At 38.8% G+C, this 14619-nt stretch overlaps 1 protein-coding gene across 4 annotated transcripts in view; it reads left to right on the top strand.

Annotated features, from left to right (window-relative positions):
- Positions 1-14619, top strand: part of LOC133564450 (sorting nexin-19-like) — a 62891-nt gene that overhangs the window by 28463 nt on the left and 19809 nt on the right. Inside the window, exon 12 of one of the 4 annotated variants that reach the window (XM_061918785.1) lies at positions 1739-2446. The exons of the other annotated variants lie outside the window; for them this stretch is intronic. Within the exon in view, the coding sequence (XP_061774769.1) occupies positions 1739-1757 (19 nt within the window). The 3' untranslated portion in view covers positions 1758-2446. Of the gene's footprint in view, positions 1-1738; positions 2447-14619 lie in introns of those variants that run through there. 4 annotated transcript variants of the gene reach the window in all.

The raw sequence follows: 14619 nt of genomic DNA, 5'->3' as shown, positions 1-14619 counted from the left end.
TTGATCTCCCAGTCCAGTGCTGTGACCTCATGCTCCCTGGGGTGTCAGTACAAGAATATTGTAGCTTCATTTTGATACAGAGTCTGCTATTTTAAGATGTTCCACTGGCCAACTATGAAAGGCCTTGTGCTTTTGTTTGGCCTTGTCTAAATTAGGCAGCAGTCTGTCAGTATCGTAGTGACAACTCTGTGTGGCAGGTATCAGCTCTCATTTGTCATATCTTTAGATGAAGCATCTTCTCCCCTACAGTTAAGGAAGAAAATACAGGTTTTTCTTAGACCGCAATCTGGACGGAAATGAAACTGGACTAGATCGTTGCAATGACAATGAAGCAAAATTGAGCAGCCACGGTTTTCAGTAAAGGAGAGGACTGGGTCAATGAAGGTTATGTTCAAAATGAGACAATAAGCTCTACCATCCCCCTGTCCACTGATTAATTGTAAACATATCAATCAATCAACCAATGTTTATTTATATAGCTCTAAATCACAAATGTCTCAAAGGACTGTACAAACCATTACGACTACGACATCCTCGGAAGAACCCACAAAAGGGCAAGGAATACTCACACCCAGTGGGCAGGGAGAATTCACATCCAGTGGGACGCCAGTGACAATGCTGACTATGAGAAACCTTGGAGAGGACCTCAGAAGTGGGCAACCTCCCCCTCTAGGGGACCGAAAGCAATGGATGTCGAGCGGGTCTAACATGATACTGTGAAAGTTCAATCCATAGTGGCTCCAACACAGCCGCGAGAGTTCAGTTCAAAGCGGATCCAAGACAGCAGCGAGAGTCCCGTCCACAGGAAACCATCTCAAGCGGAAGCGGATCGGCAGCGTAGAGATGTCCCCAACCGATACACAGGCGAGCGGTCCATCCTGGGTCCCGACGAGCAGTCCATCCTCGACTCTCGACAGCCAGTACTTCATCCATGGTCATCGGACCGGACCCCCTCCACAAGGGAGGGGGGGATATATACAGTGAAATCTCTTGAAGTCGACCCCGTTTGTGTCGTTAATTTAAATTGACCAATTAATCAAGGCCTGGTCAATCATGTTTTTATTTCTAAAAAGGCTTTGTTTAAGCCAATGTCTACATACATGGTCAATCGCTTTTGACGACATAAAAATTGAGACCCAAACAGTAAAAAAATATAAAAATATTTGTAACTTCATCAAAAGTGTAGGAATAGTTTTGCCAACGCAAAGTTACGGTTATGTCAAAGTCAATAAAATCAAAAGACGAAAAGTAAAGGGGCAACAGAAAATGAACTTGCATTCAAAACTTCAGCATAAGACCACCAGCCCTGTCTTCTTTTGCAGTCGACTTCCCAGCTGTTCTTTTATTCCCCTCTATGGAAATAAACAAAATGTACCATTTAAATCTTGCACTAAAGGAGAAAAGCAATGCAAATTAATTATCATAAATTAAAAAATCCTTTATTATTACTCATTCTGGTTCCGTTTCTGGCCAAAGTCACAAATAAATGTGCAAACCATGGTTATTTTCAGTTATGTCGACGTTAACCAGCCAATCTGAGGGATGGTTACATAAACAAGGTTCCACTGTACAAATGTGTTCTTTTATGGCTTTAGTACGGGATATTCTATTGGCTTCCTTCACAGAGCAGCATAATTCATATATCCAGAGTCCAAATGGCACTACAGCTCCCCCAGTCTTCTGCTGCACCTGTCACACAATGAGTGATTGATTCTTTATTTTTTACTTCCTAAAATAGAATATTAATGCTTGCATAAACGAAGCCGATGGCACTGCGAGTACCTAATGACAGCTTGATGTTCGAGGTGAGGACGAGCTCAGGGATGGATGATTCGAAGCCTGTCAGCGGCTTCCTCAGGGAATGACCTCTGTCTTTCAATGTTTTTTTTTTCTGTTTTTTTTTTTTTGCTTCACTATTCAAGGGATCTTTCTCTGGCATTTATTTGTCTGCACATGTTTTGTAGACATACATTAATGAGACTTATTTCTCATTATACATTTTTTAAAAAGCCCTTTTTTTATTATTTGGTTAAACCTCCAACATTTAATAATCCGACAAGTTTTTTAAAGAAGTATCTTTTGCAAGAGAGGCCATTTGCATGAGTGTTTTGCAGGCATGTATATATTGTAGTCATATAAGATTGTATACTTATTATAATAATGTTTAATTAATAATTTCAGCAATGAGCATGCTTTGTGAGTGGAATGGTTGGTACACTATCCATCCATCCATCCATTTTCTACCGCTTATTCCCTTTCGGGGTCGCGGGGGGCGCTGGCGCCTATCTCAGCTACTATCGGGCGGAAGGCGGGTTATAAATAATGTATTAGAACTTTTTTTTTAAAAACTTTGATAAAAATTAGTCTAGACACAATATGGCCTGTGCTAGTGATGGGATTTTTTTTTTTTTTTGACTTGGGTCAATAAAAAGAGGTCGCTCCAGAATGGCTCATCTACTTTTTTTGTTCATTAAAATTAATTACCACAATCATATTGACTTTTATTATCAAAATGATTAACTAAAACAATTTTAATTATGTGAAAAACAACATATTAATTAAATATATGTGTGAGGGCTACGCATATTATATTTTAAGTACATTTTAGAAAATACAGTAGATAATTGGTTCCAGGCCTGACTGTGGTAAATACATTTGTGCCAAATAGCATTTCTATTATTAAAATAGAGCAAAAAAGCTGTTTACAACCTTTTAAATACATTCCTTTACACTATTAGAGTTTTCCAAACATAAAATAACACCCATATAATCACCTTTATACTTGTTTTACCCAATATAATAGCCTTAAGTGTGCTCCTGGTACCTTGCTGGTACCAGGAGGATCCATTATCTGTTATTGCCTCGGCTTTTGTCAAGGATTTCAACAAGACTACGTGGAAATATTTGTCACATCTAAGACAATTCCTCTAAGTTTGAACTGACCTTAAAAGTGCTCAACCATCATCATCATTAAATATAGCTCACATCATAGGCTCACTAAAGTCATGTGGGGCTGTGTTATGGATGTCAAAGATGAAGTATATCAGCAGTGTTTGTTTGCACTTAGCATGAAGCAGCGTAGCCAGTCCCATCAGTCCTGCTGCTTTTGGTCCAGCTTTTGTTGTTCGGCATCCCTCACGTCAAAGGTTTACCAATGTGGATGTGTTCTCTTGGTTACGCAGGTGTCGAAAATTAAAGTGCATAAAAAGTGTTAGCCACCTTTTTAAGTGGTAGCTTGACAACGATGCAATGACGCAACCGCGGGAACAACACTAAAACAAATCAAATGTAATCTGTGCCTCCTTTTTTGGGCTGAATTGAAGCACAATTTTGAAAACAGAACTTTTTTCTAGTACGGTCAAGGTGCACTCTGGGAAGTGCAATGGTGTTGTGATGGTGCGCCTGGAGTCACAAAAGAAAATGCACGTTTCAAGCATTTTTTTTTCTTCAAAAAACAAATGCAGGCAGACACTAAATCAAATCAATTGAATTTGTTGTAATCAGTCCCTTACGTCTTCCAGGAGCTATAAAGTTATAAAATGACATTGCTGAATTCACTATGTGTCTAATATGTTTATTTCTGACAGTTCCAATATGTTGACACGCACACAGACGGGGTATTCTTAATCCATTGTCTGTCTTTACAGCGCAAACCCTTCCTTTATCACATCCTTTTTTGTGTAACTGTGCTAGTTTGCACGTATCTATCAAACTTTTTAAATATCGCACAAACACAGTGGCTGCAAGATTTATCAAACACTTGATCCAAAAAAATACTTGATAAGTCACATTGCATGTGTAAAATGTGTTTTTTTTTGCATTTATGCATTTTTGCTTAAGTAGAAACATGTTTCTATATACACAAATTACATTTTTAATTATAGGTTACATTGGTCTGTGGTACTGTTTTACTGTAGTGGATGTCCTTAGAAACGTCAAAGCGGGTCTGTATGATACATCTGTTTTTTATTTGTCAATACTTTGTGCATATGTTGAGCACAATCATTTGTTGTAACAAATCCTTGGTCTTGTAGCCAGTTGTAGACGTGTCACCGTATTTTTTTGAGAAAGTGAGGAAAAACCCTGGTTCTTCTAATTAACAAGACAAACATTTATAGGAATCTGTTTTGAGATATTAGCAGTACTGAGAGAGTAGACATTTTTCTTTGGTTCTGAATCCCTCAAGTCTTCTTCCAGATGGGATTTTAACAGCAGTGGTTCCTACTATTTATTATTTTTGGACAGTTTTAAATGGCACTTGTTCCTGACAGATATATTTTTTTATCATGTGCTAACACAACATCTGACCACATGCTTTGGTATGTCAGAAACAGATGATTCTTCTTGACAGAAATCTGGTTAATTAACGATTTCTCTTCTGAATGATTGGACCCAATTCTTTCAACAAGTGTTTAATAAAAAATTTTATTTTTTTACTGTAACAATATCACTATCTTATTATTTTTCACTCTGACTTCACATATTTTTCCTGGATGAGGTTAGAAGTATGAAGAATTTTAGTAAAGCAGCTCTACTGTGACGTCTTGGCCATACATGTGTGGTCAGAACAGACTGACTGGGTATTGATGAGAGGAGGGGAGAAGTTGGATAAAAAAAAAGATTGTTACATAATCGGACATGTGCTCCGCATTGCTGGATTGGAGGAGGTGTGACATCTCTGTACAGACTGTTCCTGGGACAAAAGCGGTCACAGTCCTCAAAATGGAAGCAGACTGAGTGGTTTGTCTCTAACCAATAAGGGTCAGAGTTAAAGCAAAATAATCCAAGTAACATGCCAAATTGAGATTGCCAATTGTAGTGCTTTTTTTAAATATAATTTATGCAGTACAGTAAATACCTTCATGGTTGTTTGCAGCCTTGTGACACACACGCTTCTTAATGATATTCTAGTGACCATTAAGTTTAATTTGAGGTGACGTAACAGTAAATGCTTTTGACCAGTAATAACCATGGATACTTACGTGTCCCCCCCACCATGCAGCCATGCAAGGACATGGCTGTGTGGAATTAAAACAAGTCTTAAATAATCAATAATCAGCTCAGACAAAGCAGTGAGGTAAAACATAAATAAACATAGCAGCCTTGCAGAGACTTAACTAAATAAGGCACTGAGTAAAAATAGCAGAAAGCAGACGAAACAAAACTATGCAATGTGGCGTTCAGTGGTATTAAAGAGTTTACCGAGCCATCAAGAAATAACATGAAACAAATCCCACGCATAAAAACACAATGGTCTGGCACGGTCATCAACATTCCCACTTTAAAGGACTATTTACAAAATGAAAGACAGCTGTGTCCTGTTCTCTACACAAAGTCCAGTCTAGAGGCAGCAGTAAGAACCAACACAGTAAATATATGTAACAAAAATAAAATCACAGAACATGTAATAATGGCAAAAACAAACCAACAAAGAGTCCAAACTGTCATGAGGAACTTGCCAGGAACAGCGTAGTATGGAGCACACTTGACACTTACTTGTACTATGTTTACTGTACTGTGTTTCCAATAACATTATTTTTAGTTCGATTTGAATCGTCATTTCATTTGAAGTTATAAAACTTACAGCACATGTTAAATATTAATATATCTATATCGGATGAAAATCTCTAGAGAAAAAGCGCTTTATATAAATATAATTCACATGTTAAGTGTCACACCTGGGTGAAGTATTGTCTGGGTTTTGTCTGGTTTCATGTTGTCTTGTCATTTCCTGTTTTATTTTGAAAGATTAACTCTCCCTCTCGTTTCAGGTCACTTGCCCTTCCTCCTGTTTCACTGGTCTGATGTCTCTCCTGATTGCCTGATTGTGCCCACCTGTCATCCTCCCTCATGTGTATAAATGTCTGGTCCTCCTCTTGTCTTGTGCCAGAGTATATCGTCTCGTTACGTGCCTCCAGCCTTGTCCACAGCCTTGTCCACAGCCTTGAATCACGTTTGCTAAGTATTGCCTTGCCTTATTTATTGATTTCTTTGTTTCCTCTGAGAAAGAGTGATTTTGTTTAGAATACGTTGCATCTGAGGAACAGCCGGAACATGACTCACCGCCTGGGACCCCTTGGTTGGACACGAAACCACAAGATGGCCGCCCTCTCCGCAGTAAAAGCATCTTCCCTCTGGGGTCAGTCAGGCTCTCCCCAGCTGCATGGGTTCCTCCTCCCCATTTGTGCTTAGGTGAGGATCTAGCTCCGGAGGTGGGCGCCGAGTCGTCGACCAGCTAGGTGCGAAAGGACGGGTGGTTCTACCTGCAGCTTCCGATCCTTCACCTCGCTGCCGTTTGAGCTGGGCTAGTCGGTTGTCCGTCCTGATGGCTAGCGCGATGAGGGCATCGAGGTTATCGGGTAGGTCCAGGGGAATGAGGAGGTCCTGTATGGAAGTTCCGAGCCCCTTAAGAAAAACATCATAAAGCGCCAGGTCGTCCCACCCACTTTCAGCTGCCAGCGTGCGGAAGCGAATGGCATAGTCGCACACGGAACCGCTGCCCTGCTTTAAACTGCTTAGTTCTTGTGCCTTTTCTCTGCTGGAGGACACCGGGTCAAAAGTTCTTGTTAGAGCAGCTTGAAAGTCTGTAAACAAGTGGCAGAGTGACGAGTTCCGCCCCCATTCGGCCGAAGCCCACGCCTTAGCTCTATCCGTAAGATGGGAAATCATAAAAGTAATCTTGGAACGGTCAGTGGGAAAAGCACTGAAATTAAACACAACATTTTTGACATTTTGGCAAACAAAATCACTCTTTCTCAGAGGAAACAAATAAATCAATAAATAAGGCAAGGCAATACTTAGCAAACATGATTCAAGGCTGTGGACAAGGCTGGAGGCACGTAACAAGACGATATACTCTGGCACAAGACAAGAGGAGGACCAGACATTTATACACATGAGGGAGGGTGACAGGTGGGCACAATCAGGCAATCAGGAGAGACATCAGACCAGTGAAACAGGAGGAAGGGCAAGTGAATGAAAATGAGAGGGAGAGTTAATCTTTCAAAATAAAACAGGAAATGACAAGACAACATGAAACCAGACAAAACCCAGACAATACTTCACCCAGGTGTGACATTAAGTATATTGCAATGAGGTGGCGACTTGTCCAGGGTGTACCCGCCTTCCACCCGAATGCAGTTGAGATAGGCCTCCAGCACCCCCCGCGAACCCAAAAGTGACAAGCGGTAAAAAATGGATGGATGTTAAGTATAAGGTAATTGTGTCTTGTCATTTATATTTTCTGTTAAAACAATACTTTGAAAATTGGAATAATTTGGACATACAGTAGTTACAACTGATACATAATTATAATCAATTATTAAGAAAATGTGATTATATCTGATTAAATTGTTTTAATCATATTTTGTCCCAAATATTTTCTTGAAGTAAAGACTAATATTAGTCAGCAGTTACATCTGATGGTCCCGGTCAAAAGGTTACATTACATACACTCATCATGGGAATGAATGTCATATCCGTATTTTGGACCCTTATTCATTTATTTGAACATTTTTTTATCTTGGAAAGAACCAATCTATTATTTAGAAACAAATAATTTGGTGTGCAAATGAACATTTCTCAACTTTACAGAAAAAAATATACATACATGTTTAATATGTACTGTATTTATACCCCTACTTATTTGTAAAACGGTCCAGTTCCCAATTATTGCAGTCTTGAGCTTTGGTGGTTCCTGGGTTGGTCTTAAACATGTATGCCTATTTCAATCTCACAGACCTTGGAAACACATCTAATAATCCAATTTACCCAAGTGTTGCCAGGAAGGGAATTCCTACAAACCCCGTTTCCATATGAGTTGGGAAATTGTGTTAGATGTAAATATAAGCGGAATACAATGATTTGCAAATCATTTTCAAACCATATTCAGTTGAATATGCTCCAAAGACAACATATTTGATGTTCAAACTGATAAAAAAATGTTCTTTTTTGCAAATAATCATTCATTTTGGAATTTGATGCCAGCAACACATGACAAAGAAGTTGGGAACATCCCACAGGTGTGCAGGCTAATTGGGAACAGGTGTGTGCCATGATTGGGTAGAAACGCAGCTTCCATGAAATTCTCTGTAATTCACAAACAAGGATGGGGTAAGGGTCACCACTTTGTAAGTGTGACGCTTGGCTGGCATTGTGGCTATGCGGTTGCATTCTCTCGTTGATGCAGACGGAATAGACACAGCATAAAGGTAAGGAATGATGATTTATTTCTACTACAAAAACAGACTAGGAACAAAAACACCTGCACAAGGCACTACAGACAAAACGAACAGAACTACCATGGGAGCTAGAAGGAACTAAAGGCACTAGCGTGTATGCTAGGGAAACAAACAAAGGAATAGCGTGGAAGCTAACAAGTACAAAAAGACTTTACCACAGTCGGGAATAGCGACGTCACCTGTTGCATCGGATAGCAGACTAGACTGCGAGAATGTGTAAGGGAAAAGGTAGGCTTATATAATGAACGAAATTAGGAGGCAGGTGCGCATCAAAAACACTAGGCAGGTGACACTAGTACGTGACTATGACAACAGACAAAACAGGAAGTGCCACCAGTAACTAAGGAAGTCAAATACTAAACAAACGAGATACAAAACAGAACCAAAACCCGAATATGACATGATCCGAGCCGCGGATCATGACAGTAAGCAATTTGTAGAACAGTTTTAGAACAACATTTCTAAACGAGCTATTGCAAGGAATTTAGGGATTTTACCATCTACGGTCCGTAAAATCATCAAAAGGTTCAGAGAATCTGGAGAAATCACTGCACGTAAGCGATGATATTAAAGACCTTTGATCCCTCAGGCGGTACTGCATCAACAACCCACATCAGTGTGTAAAGGATATCACCACATGGGCTCAGGAACACTTCATAAAACCACTGTCAGTTACTACAGTTGGTCGCTACATCTGTAAGTGCAAGTTAAATCTCTACTATGCAAAGCCCAACCCATTTATCAACAACACCCAGAAAGGCCGCCCGCTTTGCTGGGCCTGAGCTCATCTAAGATGGACTGATGCAAAGTGGAAAAGTGTCCTGTGGTCTCACTAGTCCACATTTCGAATTATATTTGGAAACTGTGGACGTGGTGTTCTCCAGAACAAAGAGGATAATAACCATCGGGATTGTTATAGGCGCAAAGTTCAAAAGCCAGCATCTGTGATGGTATGGGGGTGTATTAGTGCCTAAGGCATGACTTACACATCTGTGAAGGCACCATTAATGCTGAAAGGTACATACAGGTTTTGGAGCAACATATGTTGTCATCCAAGCAACGTTTTCATGGACGCCCCTGCTTATTTCAGCAAGACAATGCCAAGCCATGTGTTACAACAGCGTGGCTTCACAGTAAAAGAAGGCGGGTACTTTCCTGGCCCATCTGCAGTCCAGACCTGTCTCCCATCAAAAACGTGTGGCGCATTATGAAGCGTAAAATACGACAGCGGAGACCCCAGACTGTTGAACAACTGAAGCTCTACATAAAACAAAAATGGGAAAGAATTCCACTTTCAAAGCTTCAACTATTAGTTTCCTCAGTTCCCAAACGTTTATTGAGTGTTGTTAAAAGAAAAGGTGATGTAACACAGTGGTGAACATGCCTTTTCCCAACTACTTTGGCACGTGTTGCAGCCATTAATGTCAAAGTTAATTACTTTTTGCAAAAAAAAACAAACAAAGTTTGTGAGTTTGAACATCAAATATCTTGTCTTTGTAGTGCATTCAACTGAATATGGGTTGAAAATGATTTGCAAATCAATGTATTCCGTTTATATTTACATCTGACACAATTTCCCAACTCATATAGAAACGGGGTTTGTAATTATTGTACCAGATGTGACTGTACATACCCGATTTAACAGTGCTCAGGACCAGTAAAACACTACTATAGACCGTATATAGCAGTGGTCCCCATCTTTATTTATTCGGGGGCCGCATTGGGTTAAAATAATTTTGCCGGGCTATTTATACATATATATATATATATATATATATATATATATATATATATATATGTATATATATATATATATATATATATATATATATATATATAATATATGTCTTGATTGGATTATCCAGAGAATAGTGCTCGATACCGTGGTAGAGCGCAATATGTAGGTGTTGGAAAAATCACAAGACTACTTCGGGGCTGCTACTGGGGCGGTTTTAGCTCGGTTGGTAGAGCGGCCGTGCCAGCAACTTGAGGGTTGCAGGTTCGAATCTCGCTTCCGCCATCCTAGTCAATGCCGTTGTGTCCTTGGGCAAGACACTTTACCCACCTGCTCCCAGTGCCACCCACACTGGTTTAAATGTAACTTAGATATTGGGTTTCACTATGTAAAGCGCTTTGAGTCACTAGAGAAAAGCGCTATATAAATATACTTCACTTCACTTCATCTCTACAGAACTGTTTCATGAGGGGTTCCCTCAATCATCAACTTAGCGATGTGTTGATAACTTCTGTCATCAGGAGATTTTCTCCTGATGATTGAGGGAACCCCTCATGAAACAGTTCTGTAGAGATGAAGTAGTCTTGTGATTTTTACCACACCTACATATATATATATGTATTCACAAATATACACATATATATTCCTAGCGCACTAATTGACTTAATTGACTGAAAACATGACATCAGGTGCGCTCTCCATCGATGGAAAATGCATTATTAGACAATATGATTTGCCTGAGCGGCAAGGAGACACAGAGTAAGAAGCAGTAGAAAATTAATTAGAAAGGACGGATTTAAAAAAAAATAATCAAAAATAATTGTTTGGTTTTTTTAAACTTGGGACTTCCCGTGGGCCTTATTTTGGGGACCCCTTACAGTTAAGCATGGGTCACCAAACTTTTTTACCTGGGGGCCGTATTGGGTTAAAAAATTTTGACTAGGGTCCGCGCTATTTTATATATATATATATATATATATATATATATATATATATATATATATATATATATATATATATATATATATATATATATATATATATATATATATATATATATATATATAAATACAGTCTAAACTTTCTTTTCCTTAAACTGAACAAAAGTAATTTGTCTACTGATGTTTAAAAACTCTACACTCAGTGTCTAATTTATGTTTTCCCAACGATTTCGCCATTTTTTCCCCTCGTGCACTAATTGACTGAAAGATCGCGCACTTTCCGACTTTGTGGCGCAAGCGTGATGACGTCCCGTTACAGCTGGTAAAATGCATTTTTAGACAATATGATTTGCTTGAGCGACTAGGAGACCCAATAACAAGCGGTAAAAAATGGAATGGTGGATGGGCGAAAAAGGACAGATTAAAAAAAATTATAATCAAAAAATAAATAAAAACTATTTTTATTTAGTTTTTAGCCAGGACTACTCGAGGGCCGGATTTTGGATGCTGGCATGCCGTATCTGCTTAGGAGACTCAGTAACAAGCGGTAAAAAATGGATTGATGAACAGACTAAAAAAATAATAATTAAAAAAAATATATATATTTATTTTTTTTACTTGGTACTACTCACGGGCCGGATTTTGGACGTTGGCGGGCCGTATTTGGCCCGCGGGCCGTGTTTGCGGACCCATGGTTAAGGCTGTCAAAGTTAATGCGATAACTAGTTATTGCTAATTTCCTACAACGGCGCCGTTTTTTTTTACGTGAGAATAACATTAGCGTGTCATGTGTGACTGTTGGTCGCCACCATAGAGCAGGTGGCTCTGCCGACAGGACCAAAGACATCCGCCGAGTCATCGCCATAGCAAATCGTATCCCAAATGCCAGTCGCTAGCTGTCAGCCGATGCAGAGAGCCCCCCTGTCCCTGACAGAGGTAGACCATGCCAGAAAGACCACTACAACAAAAGTTACAACCAACAAACCTACCACAGCAATTGCCGAATGAGTGGTAACAATCCCAATACTGCGACCAATCAGTGTTGTGGATTACAAGGGACTGAAAACAATTGTGTGCTGTGGCAATTTTTTGTTTTGTTTTTTTGTTTGTGTGAGAGATAGCGTTTATGTGTCTGTAAAAGAGTGTGTCTAATTTGTGTTAAGCTGTTTAAAAGAATGCTTAATGAAACAAACATTTGCGTAAACCATGTTGATAGTATTCAAAACTTGAAAATGGTCTTCTAGTTGTTAACTAGTTTACCATGGACAAATGCGAATAATCATAAACAAATATTTTAATGGTTTGATAGCCCTACTTATAATGCAGTTTTACCTTAAATTAACTAGCAGCATTGCAAGTGGCAACACTAAATTGGCCCTAGTGTGTGAATGTGAGTGTGAATTTTGTCTGTCTATCTGTGTTGGCCCTGCGATGAAGAAGCGACTTGTCCAGGGTGTATCCCGCCTTCCGCCCGAATGCAGCTGAGATAGTCTCCAGCGACCCCCCGCGAGCCCGAACTGGACAAGCTGTAGAAAATGGATGAATGGATGGCATTGCAAAACACTGCTATTGTCAGAAGAGCCTGGCTTTTGCCATATTATTCAACATCATGGGACTTTTGGAGTTATTGATCGTGCAAAGGGTGATATCGTACAAATACAATATTTATTATACTGTACATCTAGCTCTGCTGATTCATCTACAATGTTTGAACTGTTGAGCTTGAATGTCTCCAATTAGACTTCTCCTTCCTAGATCTTCACTGACTTCCTTGAACTAATTTATCACGATGCATATTCCTTTTATCGGTCCATTCTATAAAAATAATCATAAATTCAAAGTTTAACATTGGAACTGTAGGTAATCATCATCTCATCTCATTATGGGTTGGATATACCCATAGTGAAGGTTATAAAATATTTGAAATATATCCTGACTTAAAGCCTGTAAATCTCTATATGCGTTATCCTTATTTAGTTGTAGTCCATTGCAACCACATGCAAGACGGAACCTAATTATCAGCACTTCAGTTACATGGAGAACAAGTACGACATACTGAAACACCACTGGGATGTTTGCAAAATGATCTTGATGAAAGATAAATGCCGTGTCGTAAATAAGTCAGTAGCCGGATGAAGTATCGGTAATGTGGAAACCCTTTTGGCCTCTTCACAACCCTGGTGTCTGTTTTCGCCACTCACCTGATTCTGTGGCCTGAGATGTGCCAGGTTCATTCTCTGTCTCCGGAGACATACTTGTGCAATGACAATGTGTCTGTTGAAAAAAATGCGTGTTTATTTTACCTGAAAGTAGAGTGGATTTTACTTCTCTGTATTTGCCATAAAAGGCAACAGAATTGAACGGCGCTTGTGTCTGATACTATTGTGGTTGCTGGCCAGCTCAAAATTCTTTGTTCAATTAATCATTCTTGCCTAACACGTTGTCCAAACATTTGTCATATATTTGCTGTGATTTTCTGTATTGATTAGTTTAGGGGTCACCAACCTTTTTGAAACCAAGAGCTACTTTTTTGGTACTGATTAATGCGAAGGGCTACCAGTTTGATACACACTTAAATAAATTGCCAGAAATAGCCAATTTGCTCAATTTAACTTTAACTATATTTTATTATTAATAATTAATTATATTTAATGATTTCTCACAATACATATATATAGAAACAGATAAATATCAATATGCAACACTTTATTTTTATATTTTCTCTAAGTGCACATTTTTCAAATTGAACATTTTCAAATGATCACTTCTAACACAGTCTTGTGAAATCACAATATCCCATTTTAACTATCTAGCCACTAACATTTTTTAACAAATAATGAATTACTTTGGCACCATGTTTGTACAAATAATAACTCATGTAAAATGCAAAAGTCAACTTTCAAATTTTTAAATAAATCATGTCACACTTTGAACTGGACACCAAATCTTTTATCTGTTTCTTTGTCAATTATTGGGAAGCCTGGCTTTGCATGCTGTTAACTAGTGTGTTGTACTCTGATGTTTAACTTGACACTCCAAATCTGAGTGAGTCTTGCAGATGTGCATCAGTGAGGCGTTTTCTGTGTTTGTTCTTGATGAAGTTCATGTCAGAAAAAGCTGATTCACAAAGATAAGTTGAACCAAACAGGCTTGCAACCTTTATAGCTGCTGCGCATACACCACTGTACTTTCCTGTGTCAACAAGGCACCAAAGATTTGTTGCAGCGTGGTGGGCTTTACATTTTAAATTGTCAGGAAAGAAGAGGAAGGAATTTAAAAGGTAAAAGGGTATATGTGGTTAAAAATCCTAAAATCCTTTTTAAATTTGTATTTTTTCTTTAAAATTGTCTTTCTGAAAGTTATAAGAAGCAAAGTAAAAAAATAAATACATTTATTTAAACAAGTGAAGACTAAGTCTTTAAAATATTTTCTTGGATTTTCAAATTCCATTTGCGTTTTGTCTCTCTTAGAATTAAAAATGTCGAGCAAAGCGAGACCAGCTTGCTAGTAAATAAATAAAATGTAAAAAATAGAGGCAGCTCACTGATAAGTGCTGCTACTTGAGCTATTTTTAGAACAGGCCCGGTGGGCTACTCACCTGGTCCTTACGCTACCTGGTGCCCGCGGGCACCGCGTTGGTGACCCCTGGATTAGCTAATGGAATTATTTAGTCTGTGATCGCTCTTTGTCTTAGTGTCATTGT

Source organism: Nerophis ophidion, linkage group LG13 (assembly GCF_033978795.1).
Source record: "Nerophis ophidion isolate RoL-2023_Sa linkage group LG13, RoL_Noph_v1.0, whole genome shotgun sequence".
NCBI classification, from domain to species: Eukaryota; Metazoa; Chordata; class Actinopteri; order Syngnathiformes; family Syngnathidae; genus Nerophis; species Nerophis ophidion.
Note: the sequence above shows the minus strand (reverse complement) of the source record. Positions and strands in the feature narration are given on the sequence as shown.